The sequence below is a fragment of the Diospyros lotus genome, chromosome 12, assembly GCF_014633365.1.
Source record: "Diospyros lotus cultivar Yz01 chromosome 12, ASM1463336v1, whole genome shotgun sequence".
Classification (NCBI taxonomy): Eukaryota; Viridiplantae; Streptophyta; class Magnoliopsida; order Ericales; family Ebenaceae; genus Diospyros; species Diospyros lotus.
The window spans coordinates 2,656,450-2,673,671 of record NC_068349.1 but is presented as its reverse complement, the minus strand read 5'-3'; the positions used below and the strand labels follow the sequence as shown (position 1 = coordinate 2,673,671).

The window sequence follows — 17,222 nt, the reverse complement described above, 5'->3', positions numbered from 1 at the left end:
TAATATTTAATATTTGATTCATAAAATATTAATATTTAATATTTTTATTATTAAAAAATATAACTTTAAATCCTCATTAGGACAAAAAATTATAGGTTGATTAGTTTATTATTTTACCTCAATAATTAAAAAATATAATATTTATTTTTAATATAAAAAATATTAAATTTTTTTATCTTAATTATTAAATATTATTATTTTAATTATTTATCTGAATTAAAAATAAATAAAATTATTATCTATACTACATAAAAAGTACACGTAACAAAAATATCATATTATAAAAAAATCACAACAATTAGACATATAATAAGAGTTGTTAGGTCATTTAAAAGACTATGCAGTACTTTAATCATAATTAATTCATAAGAAATAAGAGCACTTTAATCATAATTAATTCATAATAAATAAAAGCGTAACTTTAAGAGAAAATCATAATTAATTCATAAAAATAAAAGCGTAACTTTAAGAGAAAAACTATGGAATAACAACTTTAGGTGAGAAATGGTTTTTTGTTAGGCCTAAAAGTGCATTTTCAACCAATTAGATATTACACTTTTAAGGGAAGATCTATTATCAAGTTTTTTTTTTTTTTTTTTTTTTGGATATGATAGAAATTTCGAAGAGTCTCTTATCACAAATAATTTTGTTTGCTCGAATTATCTCACTTTCTTTAAAATTTATAATTTATCACGAGCTGATCTATGTATATAGACAAGCTAGAGACTCCATGGGATAAATTAAAAAATAAGTATAATCATCAAGTGTCATATAATATATTTTTATTTATTTATTTTGCACATACATAATTATGGGTGAACAAAATTTTAGTTAAATTAGAATAATTGAACTGAACTCATCGAAGTTGATGGTGTGATTCGGTTCAATTTGTAAACTGATTTTGTTCGATTTTTAAATTTGAATTTTTTTTTATTATTTCGATTAAATTTGATCTCTTTACTGGAAATAATTAAATAATAAAAAATAATAGTGTTTTTGACTAAAATTAGCCATTTTGGTTTGTTACTTCAGATTAATCAAATTTTTGTTCATCCCTAATTACTTGTATCTGGTTGCACCTTATTATTTTTTATTTTTCAAATTGAGCAATTATTTGATTAGTTCGTTTTGATTTTTAAAAAATATTCAATCTATTCAATTTGAGCAATTTGATTACTTAACTAACTGAATTATCACCCTACGAACTATTTCCGTAGTAATATATAACTAGAGTGGTGGGTTGTGTTATATACTTACAAATAAAAAAATTAAGATTAAAATTTATTAAATGACGCTTAACAATTATAATTTAATGTTTATTTTTGAAACAAAATTTTAAATAATAAATATTAGCGTAGTGATAAAATTGATCACAAATTTATTAAAATTTAGGGGAATAATAAATCTAAATATTGTTAACGTCCTTAATTGTTGTCTTTAACTGAAATATTATAAAATAAATATAACATATTTTAAAATATTTATTTAGCTAATAAAATTATTTACATATTCAAATTGTGTAATAAAAATATTTTATTTATTATAATTTAACTATTGTTTTTAAAACAATACAATATATTAAATACACGTTAATAAATAAATGTGTTCATTCATGCGATTGTTGATAGCGTAAAGTATAGATTTCGATCTACAACTCACTTACTTGTCTGCCTACCTTAAGGTGTGTTGGCCATAGATTTTCAAGGGGGTGAGACGGTCCCAAATGAAGGCTTTACGTTCTCTTGTATTTTAATTGTTAAAAATAAATAATAAAATAAATGTGTTCTAACAAACCCTTAAGCTAACTCTAATAGCCCTTCAAATGGATAGTTATTCCCAAATTATAGGGAACTAACCCTAAAATTGCAGCACAATCAGCCTTTGCCATTGGCAAATTTATGGTGAAGCTCAAAATGATAATCTACTTTGGTGATCAAAATATTTAAGGACAACATCGTCATTTCTCCTCTCCCCCACAATAGCAATCAATGTTGAAAAAGACGAATTGTAGGTGATGTGAAAGATTAGCGAAGGGAACAAGAAACAATAAAAGAGGTCAACCAGATTCAAAAGCGGTGGCGAAGATGAGCAATAGTGGCAACGACGATGATGAGTAGAGCAACAAGCGATGAACTTCTTGTTGCAATTTGTTATTCGTCGGGTTTCCAAATTGGTTTGTGATTTTTTTTTGGTTGAATTTTTTATTTAATTGTGCATTGAATTAGTGATATTGCGTATTTGTATATTTTGATTATTGATTTGTGTATTTGATTATTGAGTTTGTGTATGTGTGTATTTGATAATTTTGTATATTTAATTATGAATTATGTATATGAGTATATTTGATTATTTTATGTATTTAATTATTTATTTTGTGTAAAAAAATTATATATAAGATAAATAAATAAAATTAAAATTTAATAATAAATAAATAAAATAGGGAGCCAACGAGAAAAGAATAGAAAAAGTGTTATTAGAGAAACATAATTTTTGAAATAAAATTAAAATAAAAAATAAATTATTTATAATATAATAGATAACGGGTAGAGATATTGGAGGCAGGCTTAATAGAGTAGATCGAATTTTAATTTTACCATTTTTATAGTTTTATTCGGCACTGAGAACAGTGACGTTTGAAAACGCGCTTGGAAGCCAAGTCTCTCTGCAAGCACGCATTGATTATAATTGATGCCTCCCCACCACCACCGCCGCCGTCGCCACCGCACCTCTCGCTTGTAAAGCTCGCGTATCGGCCGCGTCACTCCAAAGCTTTTCTTTCAAGAAGAACTTGCCAATCGCTGTTGTAGTAGCATTATCTTTGGATCTCTCGCCAAAACCCTATCCTCTCCCCGGAGCTCCTCGATCCATCCATCACCAAACCGATGTCGTTCGAGGAGGAGGAATCGTTCGAGCACACTCTCCTGGTGGTCCGCGAAGTCTCCGTCTACAAAATCCCGCCGCGCACCACCAGCGGCGGATACAAATGCGGCGAGTGGCTCCAGTCCGACAAGATCTGGTCCGGCCGCCTCCGCGTGGTCTCTTGCAACGACCGCTGCGAGATCCGACTCGAGGATCCGAACTCCGGCGATCTCTTCGCCGCCTGCTTCGTCCTCCCCGGCCAGAGAGACTCGTCCGTCGAGTCGGTCCTCGACTCCTCCCGCTACTTCGTCCTCAAGATTGAGGACGGCTGCGGCAAGCACGCCTTCATCGGCCTCGGCTTCAATGAGCGCAACGAAGCCTTCGATTTCAACGTGGCGCTCTCCCATCACGAGAAGTACGTCAAGCGGGAGCATGAGAAGGAGGGCGGTGGCGGCGACCAAGCCAATTCCGGCGGCCACATAGATATTCACCCTGCTGTCAATCACAGATTGAAGGTACGCATTTCTAGACTTATTGTAGATTATCAAGTTTCAGAGTAGAAAGAGCTCGCAGTAATGTATGGTGTGTTCCTGTAATTCTATATTGTTTATGTCTACATCTATCTGGATAGGATTGGGGTGGCTCTTGAACACATTTTAGTTCAAACTATTTGATCGATGGATAGATCAGCTGTTCGACAGAGTGGAATCTAATCATTTGAAAGCTTTTACTGAAGTATGGCATTCCACCTATCCCCCCCCCCCCCCCCCCAAAAAAAAAAAAAAAAAAAAAAGAAGCATGCATCCCATTTTGTTTATGGAGATTTGAAGTTATAACTGTTCCTGTGTCTTCTCAAGGGCGGAGATACGCAATTGCTTGTCCTTACGGAGCTTATATTCACTTGGATCTCTGATAGTGACCATGTCCCAGTGGCTGGTCATTCTTTTTTCACAGTGGCAAGATTCAGCGGCGCTTCCCTCAGTGGTGACAGATAGTGAGATCCCATAGAAAAATGAGATTATATCATGCTAATCGCGACGTAGTAAACAATCTAAAGACGTGCTGAGCGCTTGGCACTTTTTTAATACATAAATAAGCATATAGAAAACACTCCCTTAAGGGGCATAAGAAGTGAAGTAAGGTTCCCATTCCTTAGAAACAGGGATTAGTAAGAATACAACCCCAAACTCAAAAGGAGGGAGTTGGCAAAACTGATCTCTGACAACTAGGACAGCCCAAGCCCCAACTAGGATACTGCTAAACTCATCTCTGCAATTATTCTCACAACAATAAAAATCCCAAGCCTCATATCGCGGGATAGGGTCTTGACTTCATAAATTCTAGACCTCCATCCATCTGTCCATCTCTATCAATGGTGGTATCCTTTGTAAAGTCATTATATCTCATGTGATTTCTCCAATTGATTTATCTGAAAATTTCCACTTCGAACATGTTAGTAATAGTGGTCAATTGGAATCAACGCTGTTAGTCATACAGTGGATGATGCAGAATAGCTCATTCTCTTGCTATCTTATTATTATTATTATTATTATTATTATTATTATTATTATTATTATTTTTATTTTATTTTTTTTGGGGGGGGGGGGGAGGTGTTGTATGTAAAATTACAAGTGCAAGTGTGGAATAAGTCCACAGGAATAATTTCGTCAATATATGATGGGTGGACTGCTTTGGCAGTAGATCAAAACATTTATTTTTTTTCTGCTGGCCTTTATTCTAAATTTTTCATGTGCCTATTATATTGAATTGTTACTGCAGATTAAAACAAAATAAATTCTGTCTCACTTGATAACAGTATAGATTTCTTCTGAAACTATGGTTGTTTACAGAGCTACGGTGTTGTATTTGTTGGTATTGAATTGCTGGGCTTCTTTGTCTCTGATGGGACTACCGATTGTTCTGTTTGCAGGAAGGTGAAACCATCCGAATAAATGTCAAGAACAAGACTTCTACTGGTACTGGCATGCTTTCAGCTGCTGGGTTGTCAGGAGGGCTTTCTGGAACTGGAAAATCTACGACAATGGGTCTTTCTCCTCCACCTAGTGGAGGTGGAAAAATCAGGTCTCCTCTACCACCCCCACCTAATGATCCAGCTATTACTCGGATGACTTCTGTCCGTCAAGGTGTTGGCCTAAAGGGGCCCCAAGAAAATGTGAGACATTCTACTGATTCTCTCTCAGATCTCTCTCAACTAGAGGTATTTTTCTATTTCCTTGTTAGACCTGCTATTTTTAGTCTGCGTTTTTGGAAAATATGAAGTCAACTTGGCATTGCTTTATGAATCACAAAACTTTGTCAGTCATTTCTTTTCTATGGATCATACACTGTCTTTTCATGTACTTAATTGGGGGGGGGGGCTTTCCTTGCACTATTTCTTTCATCAGTAGAGATACTGTAGTTCTCTTTGCTACTTATTATTGTTATTCTTTTGCCTGGGGGGAAGGGGGGGTGTGCTGCCTTTTTACTTTGGTATCTAAGATAAGATATTTCATGCCTTTTCACCGTTGATACAGATGCAGAAACTCATTGTGGTAAATGAAGTTTTGTGACTTTCCATGTAATCTCTCCCCCCTCCCGCCATTCACATGTTGATGGTTGAAAAGTAATAATTGAAGCTCAATTTTGCCCCAACTGTTGATAATTTGATATTGTCTGCCTTTTCTGTGATGATGAATCAGCCTATGGGGAAATGCTGCAATCTCATATCATGTTAGAGCGTGAAGTTGCCCACGTGTTTTGCTATAGGGAAGGATGTCTTGATAGTTCTCTATTATCCTTTGAAAGTGTTGTTCTCATGATTGCTATTTAGGCGATGGTATCCTTTGAAAGGGCTTACCTCAATTATGATATGTGCGTATTATAAGTTCTTCAAGGCCAGTTCATTATTTCTACTTTTTTGGACCCACCAGAAAGAAATAATGAATGAGGCACAGTTGAATTTACACTATCTGTGTCATACCATTTAGCTTGGGGATCTTGGTGAGTGATTTGCAATCTCAATGGTCATGAGCTGCTTTGTACGCGCATTGCTTGGTGAATAAATATTGAATAGCAACTAAGACCTTCATTCATTATTTTACATTGTTGGTCAACTTTTGCTGATTTCTGAAGGCTCAATGTAGTGACAATAGTAATTTTGAACTAATCTTTCTGATAATATTTGAAAGCCCATGTATATGTGAATAAAATGTCGGCATTTTTTGGATTTTGGCATGTGCAGAAGAATCTTCCCTCCACAGCAGGATCAGGATCGGCCAAGACTAATGGAGCTGGATGGGCAGCATTTTGATTGTGTGTATTTTGAATATGACTGTGATCTTTGTATGCTATTATGTTGAGAAAAGACTACTGAGCAAATGAGAAAGGAAATCAAAGAAATGAAAGGAAATTCGCGGTACCAAATACTCCTCTCCTGTAAGTAATGTTTATTGAATATGCTTCTTTGGATTTTGCTCTGTCCTTCTGGATTTCATTTAATGTATTACATCGAGAATAAATGAACCTCCCCATGTATTCACTGAACGTGCACATCTTTTTCTTTATGACTGCTGACTGGTACAAATTTCCTCTTAACTCGCCTACCTTTTCGACCAAGATATTCCCCACTTACCTAACCAACCAGGCTAATGCAAACATCCCAACCGTTCGTACCTGTTTCTGGCACTCCAGAATTTCACTAATAATACACCTTAACTGGACACATGCGGTGACAAGGAGAAAACACACCACGAGGCCCATTGAGAATTTCTTGTTTCCCAACGTGCCCATCATTTTCTATTGTACTCGTAAATAAATTTGATAAATGATTTTTAAAAACTAATATATCACACAAATTTATAATAATTTTATCTAAAATTAATAAAATTTCATAATAGTGAAAAAATTTATTGTTAATTTTAAATGTAATTATTATGAATTTTTAATAAAGTTATTATAAATTTATACACGTAACATCAATTTGTGAATTTTATTTATCAAAATTGTTTTAAGGTTATAACATTTTTTTCTCTTTAATCTTATAACCAAAGTGGAGTGACCGTGGCTTAGTTGGTAAAACAAAAGAAGCATAGACTCTGGTTCTTGGGCAAACTATAAATAAAGCCTAGCCAAACACCCTCTACAACTACTTTTGGGGAGATCGGAGAGGCTTTCAATAAATAAGTGTTGTATTCATAAAAGAAAAAAAAAAATTTAAATCAGAGATGGATAAGTTCTAATTGTGGTCATCTAACATGCAGCTATAGTCAAGATCTTAAAGTTTCGAATATAGACTTTGTAGTTGACAATAGAGAAAGAAAAAGAAAAAGAGAGACTTTAAGAAGAAAACAGAGAGCAGATACAAGAAAAAAAAAAAAAAAAATCAATTAACTTCTTGATAATTCCTAAATGGCATAAATTTATATATGACTACCACAACAATTATTTACAAAAATTACTTGATATTTACAACAATTTTAGTATTTTTAACAGTTATTTAATTATATTATTAACAAATTCTGTTAATAATTGTAACTGTAAAATAAATCTTCATCTGCTAGTTTATGCTATAACCTAATTCTCCTTTTAATTCTCCGAGTCACGACATTTATACAGGAAATTACTTACAAAAAAAAAAAAAAAGAAGACATTTATACATGAAATTAGATATGTACGGACGAGCGAATCGCTGGTATCCTAATGGTTCTGAACAAAAACGGCCAAAGCCGAAAAGCAAACCGGCAAGTGCGCTTTTCTCTGGGTGGTTGTGCCTATGGAAGTATAAGTAATCTGACTAAAAATTTGGCTCAAAAAGAGTAAATAAACAAAACAATCAGCTGCCAAAGCAAAGAACGCCCTGGTCCAACAGAACAAATTGTCATTGATAGTCTTGTTTCAAAACCCATGACGATCCATTGGAACCTTTCTGTAAAATTGCAATTTCCTTGAGAAGATTCTTAAACAATGGCAAATCAGGTTGAAGGTACCCTGTCCTTGAAATGGTTCACGATGCTGGCAGAGGTAGATCGACCGCCGCTTCGCTGTATAAAAGTACATATCTGACGAATCAATACTTCCGGCTGCAGTCCAGATGGGGTACGGGATGCCCTATAAGGATTGTTGGCAACTGTCCTTTCTGTGCTGGGAGAACTTGAAGTCAAACCGGGTTGATGTTCACTCCCATTGTTCGTTGCTCTTTCTTTGCTCCCTCGTATTCTTGCAAGTAATTCAGTTGAAGATAATGCTTTACCAGGAGATGGCCCGGCAGTGATACCATTGGACATGTTTGAACCCGAAAATTCTACACCAGGTTTAGAGTTATTAATCAACTTGGAGTTTAGAGTTGATCCAAACTTTTTTCGAACCGACGAAGGTGCACCAGCAGCACCAGCTTTCCCAGTCCATGTTGGGATAGATATGCTTTCCCGGCTTCGAAGTATTCGCGACTCACGCAGTGCTTCTGCTGCTCTATGAGCAACTTGAGCAGCTTGTTCCTCAAGCCTCACCTTCTCTTCATCATGGGCATTGATAATCACATCATGATTCACGGCACTCTGCAGAGGAAGAAATATGAAAACAAAGAAAAAACGAACTGTTAGGAAGAGAGAGAGAAGAGAGAATGAATAGTGAGGAAAATTTGATCATCTTAAGCACAATTAAATTTGCATTTTTGGAGAAAATAACTTAGAACAGAATGATGATTCAAGTAAATGAATGAGAAAAATGTTATCATTTGCAGGGGTTAGGGTGATAGGAATCTATGCCTGAGGGGTTCACTCTGTTTCTGAAAGATGGACACAGCCTAAACTAAAACTGATTCTAAGTGCATCCATGAAGGCCAAAAATTTGTTCCCCAAGCTCAGCACGTTCTGCTTTACAGAGTTCAAGGACTGTCCAAACAGTTTTAGTAAAGGATGGAGAATTTTTTAGGCCCCTAAAAAAAGTTAGCATAATCTGCTGGAATGATTTTATTGACTGCAGTTTGAACAAAGTTGACTTGACATAGACATGGGGAAATAAAACTGTTATCCTGCTGTGATAGAACCATCTTCCTAACATCAATGCAGAACAAAGTTTCTTACTTTCTCAGTGCTACCTATCTAGAAGTTGAAAAACCTAATTCTTCCATGACAGGTTCGATGAAAACAAAGTGTCTTCTGACCATGCTGTGTAAAATAGAAAATTCAATGTAAGGGGAAAAAACTAACATTCATATAAAGGAACTGCAGAGAAACTTACGTGAATTCCATGAGCATCAAAAAGACTCCTCAGAATATTTGTTTCTTCGTCATCTCCACCATCACTCTGATTAGCTTTCTGTTTGCCCTTCCTTTTGGATGGTTCAAAATCAGAATTGTTCTCTTGATTGATTGAAGCATCAGCATTTTCTGAAGCCATTTTCACAGATTTCTGTCCATCCTGGCTGTCCTGCTGAATCCCAAAAAAATTTACTTCTCCTGGTAACTGACTGAAAATATTAGATGTTTCTGTAGAGCCGCTGTCTTTATCATCATTCAAGGTAAAGAGGTCCTTCAAATCTCGGGCTTTGAAGAACCTTCTCTGCTGTGGATTCTTCAATATTTTGTTAGTAAGGAAGTGTTTGTAAATTTGTCGGTGATACACCTTCTCTTCTATCGTTCCTCGGGTTATCAGTCTGTAAACAGTTACATCCCTAGTCTGACCAATACGCCATGCACGCTCCCTAGCCTGTCACAAGTAACAGATGGCCTCAGTACATCAATGTCAGGGTTTTCCAAGGCAATTTACCTATGGAAATGGTTAAACTCTCATTGCCCAAACTTCATGAGCATCCAAACAGATTTTGCAAGAAAATTTTACACAGATGACAATCTCTTGGTCCAGAGAAGGGACCAAAAAACCCACATCTCAAAAAAGTTCAATATATTAGGATGTTAACAGTAAACAAGGCTCCTCACTTTACAAGAGTTGGAGGAAGATCATTTTTGTACACAGCCTAACGTCTTTCTTTTATTGTCCCAAAGAGGCTGCTTCTACAACTCAAATTAATGAGCTTCCAGACATGAAAGAATGAAATATATGTAATCAAGATGTCAAATTTCAAACAAAATTTTTGTAGGTAAATCTAGAGAATGTTGAAGTATATGCATCATAGAGAAAATGTGGGCAAAATAAAGTCATAACAGACCAACCTGCATGTCCGTGGAAGGATTCCAGTCAGGATCAAAGATAATCACCCTGTTTGCTCCAGTTAAATTTGTACCTAGACCACCTACTCTTGTTGTGAGAATGAAGACGAAAATATCATCAGAGTTGTTAAATTCGTCTATCAAGGCCATTCTCTGCTGTACAGGAGTCATACCATCCATTCTCCGATAGTTATAGCCACCAGAAATAAGAAAATTCTGAAGAATATCAAGCATTTGTTGAGTTTGTGTGAAAAGAAGAACACGATGACCTTGTTCCTTCCACACTTCAAGCACTTGGGCAACAACTTTCATTTTTCCACTGCGTTCAAGATTCCCATAGTCTGGATTCTGGTGAGAATATTCTCTCTCAAGCAAATCAGGGTGGTTACAAATTTTACGCATCACATCAATTCCAGAAAGAGAGTTTCTGCTCCCATCAATGATCTGCTCCACCTCAGAACTGGCAAGAAATGCTCGATACACTGATCGCTGCTCAGCAGTTAGGCTGCAAAAGAGGACATGCTCGGTTTTCTTTGGGAGTTGTGCATTCACATCGACCTTCATTCTTCGGAGAAGATAAGGCATGATTAAGTCACGTAAAACCACTGCACACCTGCAAAATATCACTTTAGATCGTCAACTAGAACTACTGCACACCATCAGTATATCAGATTTAGTGGGGATGAAAAAATCTTCATTATGGAAAAGGGTTGGTCTGGTTGGCATATTGTAAGCATGAGAAACTATGTTAATGCACTAACATCAAGAAATCAAATACAAGTAAAATATTAGAGAATGTTGCAAAGGCTTTTGACGGATGCTACTCAGACAAGTTCAAGTACTTTCAGGTTAAATTAAGCAGATGGGTAGAGCGATGAATTCTCTGTTTCTTTCTTTTCCCCCTTTGCCTTTCTAGAAAGGAGCACATAAGTTTGCCAACTTTTTCTTTGAGTTACATGCAGCACTTAAAATTAATTGAACAATAAGAATTGCAATCAGATCAAGTCTTAGGAATTTAAGATAGAATCTAGAACCCAGGAAAAATTCAAAGGTATTCCAAAACACACCTGTATGCTGTGGATACTTGTAATGGTGAAGCATTAGCATAACCACCAACAGATATGGGAACAGAAAATTCAGCCTCGAACACAGGCAATACACCCAATTTTCCAGGGAAAACAAAATCAAACAAAGACCACAATTCAGTAAGCTTGTTCTGAATTGGTGCACCAGTCATTATTATGCGATGAACTGTCAACAGCTGCTTGCAAACCAAAGTAATCTCAGCATTTGGATTTCGAATTCGGTGCCCTTCATCTAAAACCGCATAACCCCATTCAATATCAAGCAACTTGTCCCCATTTAAACGGAGTTGCTCATAAGTGGTAATCAGCAAACCAGAATGTGATCTCAATACACGGTTTATCAAGGAATCCCATTTTTTGGTATTATTAGAAGATAGATTTTGTTCGCTCTCACTGTTAAGCAACTCTTCACTTCCAGAATCACTTTCATAAGATTCAGAGCGTTTCTTCCTCGGATCCTGAGCAGAATCATGTAGTATCTCCACACGAAAGCTCGGGTACCACTTCCGTGCTTCCCTCTTCCATTGCCTCAAGAGTGTAACAGGGCAGACAATTATGCTTGGCTTGTACATATTACTGAAATGCAATGCACCAAGAAAAGATAAGACCTGGATGGTTTTACCAAGGCCCATCTCATCTCCAATGATTCCACCTGCTCTTTGACAATGGAGTTCCCATAACCACTGTACCCCAACTTTTTGATAGTCAAAAAGTTGGCTGAAAATGGTTTCCGGAATCCTCAGACCACCTTCAAGTGTTACAAAAGGACCATCTACATCTTCACCATCTTGGTTTTCATCTTCATAACTGAATGTCATCATATCATCCTCTGTATTTTTGGCAAAACAAACAAGTTCAATACCAGACCATATTCCCAGATGCATGAATGATAACTGAATGCACAAAATGTATAAAAGAATCCCACACCAGTAATCTGTAATAATTCAGAATTACATGGTGTCCTATGCACAAATCTGTGTGAAACTATATGTATATAAAGATATAATAAATCTTGAAGCAAATAGATGCACTGTAATACAAGTCATGTAAGCTTAAACGAAGTCAAAAAGAATATAACAGGGCATTGAGAGATATTTATCTCAATGAATATTTATGAACATGCTTATGGGCAAGAACAAAAAGAAGAAATAGAAGGAACCTCAAATAGCATTATGATAAATTATGCCTAAAACTATATTAGAAAGTCAATTGAAAAGTATAACACGACCTAATTTAGAAACACAAAACTCAACTACTAGATTATTTTGCATATTTTATCACATATCAAGTAAAATGTTATGACTTTTAACAAATTAAGTAAAAACAGTGATGAAAAAAGAGTCTCCAATTACTTCTAAAATGGTAAGGGTAAGAGAGAAATTTCCCCCTGGTGACTAACATAAAAGCAAGTATGACCATACAACTTGGAACTTGTATATCCCACTTGATTGTAGTCAGATGCATGTGTTCACTTTGCCATATTACACAAGGTAATCTGCTTCTTTGAACGAAATAAGAAACTCAAGAGTCGACTACTGAGAAATAAAATTAAAAATGCATAAAATCTCTGTACATACCATATTCATCCAAAAGTTCTTCATCATATGAAGCTAATTTTCTCCATTTCTTCCCTGGCAATGGTCTTCTCTTTTTCCTGAATGTATCTTTTTTCTTCTTTGTCTCTTTTTCTTGTGACTGGGGGATCTTCAATGGTGTTTTTAATCTTTGAAAAGGAAAAGTGGGTGCCTCAAGTTTTGGCAGTGACTCTGAATCAAGCAGCTTGGTTGTTGGACGAGCCTGGGAAGCCTCTGATATAGATCTTACAGCTTTAGCTATACTGGTTGAAGCAAGATCATCAGTCCCATCTTCTTCCTCAAGCACATTATTCCTATTAGATGGCCCTGGCTGCTGAATACGACGCTCAAAGCCCCTGAGCTTATGAAAGGGAGTTAAAATTCCTTTCCGAACTAACTCATCCCTTTCCTAAGACATAAAGCATATTCAGTTAGTTCTTACAGATCCAAATTCATATCACTAAGCAAGCTTTAAACATCCAATTACAATCAGAATAGAAATGGACATTCTGTACAAGGATGAGACCAGTGATATTAAAGGCGCACCTAGGAGCACCTTTGGCGCCTGGAATGCTCCCAGGCGGGAGCAGACCAGCCAGGCGCACCTAGGCCCACCAGGCCCTCACGCGCAGCCTTGGGCTTAGGTACGCCATAGCTTTTTTAAATGTTTTTAGGTTTATATTTATTGTTTATTACTTTATTTAATTTTTTACTGTTTAGGATTTATATTTATTGCTGTAACTTTTTAAAAAATTAACTATATCTAATAGAATCCTAATGGAGAAAGGAAACTATTGAGATTCCAATTCTAATTATTACAAAATACTAAATAAACAATAAATCAAAAGAAAAAAAAAAGAAGAGCTGACAGAGAATGGTGATTTGACATGGGCTGATGTTTCTAGAGCTTCTGGAGTTGAAAAACCTTACCATGCAACTAGATAAAAAACAACAACAATTGCTTTAACTCCAAATTTGACAATGAGTAAAGGGCTACTATTTCAAATGCTCCAATTGAATTTGAGGAAGATGGGGAGGGAGATGATGTGGAAGAAGAGGATATTGGAGATGATGCTTCTAATGATGAAAATATGAAAATGTTTGATCTTGATGATGAAGATGATTTTTAGATTATTTAAAATGCATAATTAGTTAATTTTAATTAGAATTTAAGACCTATAAATTGTTTAAAATTTAATTTAAGTTGAGTTAAATACTTTTAAATTGCATCTTTTAGCATTTTTTTTTGTTTTTGTTATTATATATATATCTATATGCCGACAATAGATTTTAAAATTTCTTACAAAGTTTTTAACTTTTGTATGCTTATATATGGGTTGCTAAAATATAATGGGGTGTGCTTTATTGAAATTTAGAGGTATATAATTTCCTTTAATATTTTTTTTAGTTAGTATATGTTGATTTTTTTTAATTTTTTTGATAACATACTCGTGAATATGCTATTTGGAATTACAACCTATTTGTACCTTAATCTTCAACTAGGACATATATTTTTCTTTTCTTTTTTCAGTCAACATATGCCTAGTATCCACCAGGCGCACGCCTCGCCTTACGCCTTGCACCTTGGGCCTTTAATAACACTAGATGAGACAATAAGATCAGCCTCATAAATCCCTTCTATCCTACTGCAGATCTTGTTATCCAACATAATAGAAGCAGATTAAAATGTTAAACTCACTGTTTCAACAAATACTCACTGTTTCAACAAATCCCGTTGATGCTGCATTTAACACGGCATCAAAATCACCATCTTCATTGAATGATACTAATTTCTTACGCTTTTTCAGATTCTTGCTTGATTTCTGAACTTCTTTCAACCTTGACTTCGTTCTGGGCTCTTCTCTAACAAGATCTTGTATCACATTGTCATATTTGTTACATTTGGTAGGTTCATCCGCCCCCAAATCTGAGATGTCTTTCTCAAGTTGAGCCTTTCTTTTCCTCAGGCTTCTGAGTCTATCAGTTGCTAGTGCATGCTGTAAGGTTAAATCATTATGAGATTCATCTTCTTTATCTCCCTGTTCTCTGGTGTCATAGACATCGTTTTCATTTCTTCCAAGGTTCTTGACCTGATCAACAGTAGATGCAACAGCATCTATTTCAATTTCTACAGCTCGCAATTTATTATAGAGTTCTGCATGGCTGGTAGATGACACTTTGCTGTTTTTCAAACCGTCAAGAGGTTCCTCCTCTGTGCTTCCCCCAGCTCCACTACTTTCCCCAGCATGATTTCTTTCCTGCATCAGGTAACAATTATCATCAGATAGTGCTCTCTCTCTCTCTCTCTCTCTCTCTCATAAGGGAACAAGGCAAAAGGAATATATATACTTACTAATCATGCTCGTTATCTGGCACCAGTTCTTCTCAACTCACCATGGAATTGTGAACACCAATAACATAGAACTTGAAGAAAATATGTTTGTAATAATAAACATATGAAAGTGGCAATTTGATGACTAAGATGTATACTGAGAATATATTCATCATGTTCACATAACGGTTACACATTTTGCTTTTGCACTCCCTAGTGCTGGCTTGCAGACATTATTGTTCATCTCGCTCATGCTTGCCCACAGACGTGACCATGACTGAAGGTAAACATGCTTTTACTGCAAGTTCTACACAGCTTAACAATTACATGATTCTATTTTGATAGAGAAGCATGTGAAAATTATTAAACTTCTAGCATTTACCAATTCAATCCAGGTTTATTTTAATTACAATTTCTTATAGCAATCTGTAGTACGATCTGCAGTAAGCAAGTAATACAGATGGCAGTGATACAAATGCAACGTGGAATTCTAAATAACTTATCCACAGTGACTCCAAATCTATGTGAAAGAACAAGCCCTAGTCAACCTACAGATATGGCAACTGTAGATGCATAAGCAATAAAAGTCACCATCAGCCAGCAAATGCAACCAACCCCTTAGATTGTGCAAAATTAAAAGTGCAAATAAGTTAGCAGTTAAGAAAAAAATGGATATGAAAATAAAAGTAACAACCTCCGCTAATAAGTCTCGCACAATATCATCAGGGTTTGCAGCTGTGACACCCAAACTGCTCAAGAGAACTCTATCTTCCTCTTCTTCTTCCATTTAGTCACACCAGCTACTTCAGCCGATATCACATTGTGGTCAACAGAACCAACCTGCTATAATAACAAGGGCATGATGTTTAATCCAATGGCATCATCAAGAAATTTAAGCCAGTCAATTGATATTCAGGTAGAGTAGAGATTCTAGTAACTGAAGCATCTATACCTACAATGCCCCGCTAATTCTAGGAAGACGTCCAATGTGTAAGCACAATCCTCTAGTCAGGAGCTACACGGGCAACAAGCCAAACAACGCAGTATAGTAAAATTCAAGTTCACTTGTTTGTCATTCTATGCCAAACAGCAAGTTCGAATACTCATTGTTCATATAAGACATACTCCTCAACACACGTTCAAAATGGAGTACAAATTTATCAAATTAACACTTCAATGCTTTCTTCAACACATATACATACAGATATGCGCATACAAACATACCACGCAAACAGATACGGATAAATTCGTGGATCGAGTCTTACGAATTGGGGACCTACAAAGCCCCCGATCACTCGCCGAAGCTCGTCAGTGGATTCTCGTAGACGAATTCGCCTTCCGTCTGAAACTTTCACGTTATTTAGATCGAAGACAGACACGCCTTGAAGATTCGAAATCCATAGAAACCCTAGACGAACCTGCAATCTTAATTTTCAATTCTCGTAGAGGATCGAACGGCAGCAGTCCAACCTTCGACGCTTGTTCTGAAGCGAGCGGTGGGCGCACGATTACTATCCCGCGCCCTTCTTTCCCGTTTTTCTTTCTTGTGCGATGGGATGGGGCAAACAAATCAACATAATTGCGTAAATACCCCTCGCCGCTTAAATTTTGACCCGCGCACGTGTCTTCATCCTAGCCGCTCGTTGATTGGCTTCGGCGGCGCTGATCCGGCGGCGGGTGGCTGGTTCCGGAAGCATCTGCTTTTGGTTTTCCGAGTGCTTCTCGGCACACAATTATGTGGTATTTTTTTTATATTTAATTTGAGTTTTGAGTTTTTAATTTTGAATTTATTTTTAATTTTATAATTTGAGTATTTATTTTAAAATTTTTAAAAACGCGTTCCTTTTATCATTCTGAAAAAATTGTTTCTTAAAATGAAAAACTGAAAAACTCGTTTACTTTAAAATTTTGAAAAAAATTATTTTATAATATTTTGTTAAATATATTTAATTTAAAATAAATTATAAACATTTATTAATACATTATAAATTTAATTCAAAGACATTAAACTATAATTCAAGAGATAATTGATAATTTAATTTTAGAAATGAAGAAAGTAATTATAAATTACAAAATAACATAACATTATCGAGGTATAATCCAAAAATTTAAAAATATTTTTAAAAAAATTAATACAAAAAAATTATATTACATATTTAATTTAATATTTAAATAAAATAAAACAAAAAAATAAAACAAAACAAAA

At 35.4% G+C, this 17,222-nt stretch overlaps 2 protein-coding genes across 3 annotated transcripts; one reads left to right on the top strand and one right to left on the bottom strand.

Annotated features, from left to right (window-relative positions):
- Positions 1 to 2,619: 2,619 nt before the first annotated feature.
- On the top strand, positions 2,620 to 6,402 carry LOC127786601 (uncharacterized protein At1g03900). Of its 2 annotated transcripts, none has more exons than XM_052314096.1 (3): positions 2,620 to 3,374; positions 4,790 to 5,077; positions 5,559 to 6,094. In XM_052314096.1, the coding sequence occupies exons 1-3, from the start codon at positions 2,883 to 2,885 to the stop codon at positions 5,592 to 5,594; spliced, it is 816 nt and encodes a 271-aa protein (XP_052170056.1). In that variant the 5' UTR covers positions 2,620 to 2,882; the 3' UTR covers positions 5,595 to 6,094. The 2 variants fall into 2 exon arrangements, with proteins under 2 accessions (XP_052170056.1, XP_052170055.1); XM_052314095.1 differs by lacking the exon at positions 5,559 to 6,094 and adding an exon at positions 6,101 to 6,402 and having other exon boundaries at positions 2,622 to 3,374.
- A 1,002-nt stretch (positions 6,403 to 7,404) lies between these two features.
- LOC127786600 (protein CHROMATIN REMODELING 8) lies at positions 7,405 to 16,671 on the bottom strand. Its single transcript, XM_052314094.1, is given in 9 exon segments — positions 7,405 to 7,831; positions 7,833 to 8,411; positions 9,097 to 9,564; positions 10,029 to 10,638; positions 11,093 to 11,939; positions 12,688 to 13,093; positions 14,403 to 14,942; positions 15,711 to 15,856; positions 16,282 to 16,671. Coding segments are annotated over 8 exon segments (3,639 nt in total). The 5' UTR covers positions 15,804 to 15,856; positions 16,282 to 16,671; the 3' UTR covers positions 7,405 to 7,735.
- Positions 16,672 to 17,222: the final 551 nt, after the last annotated feature.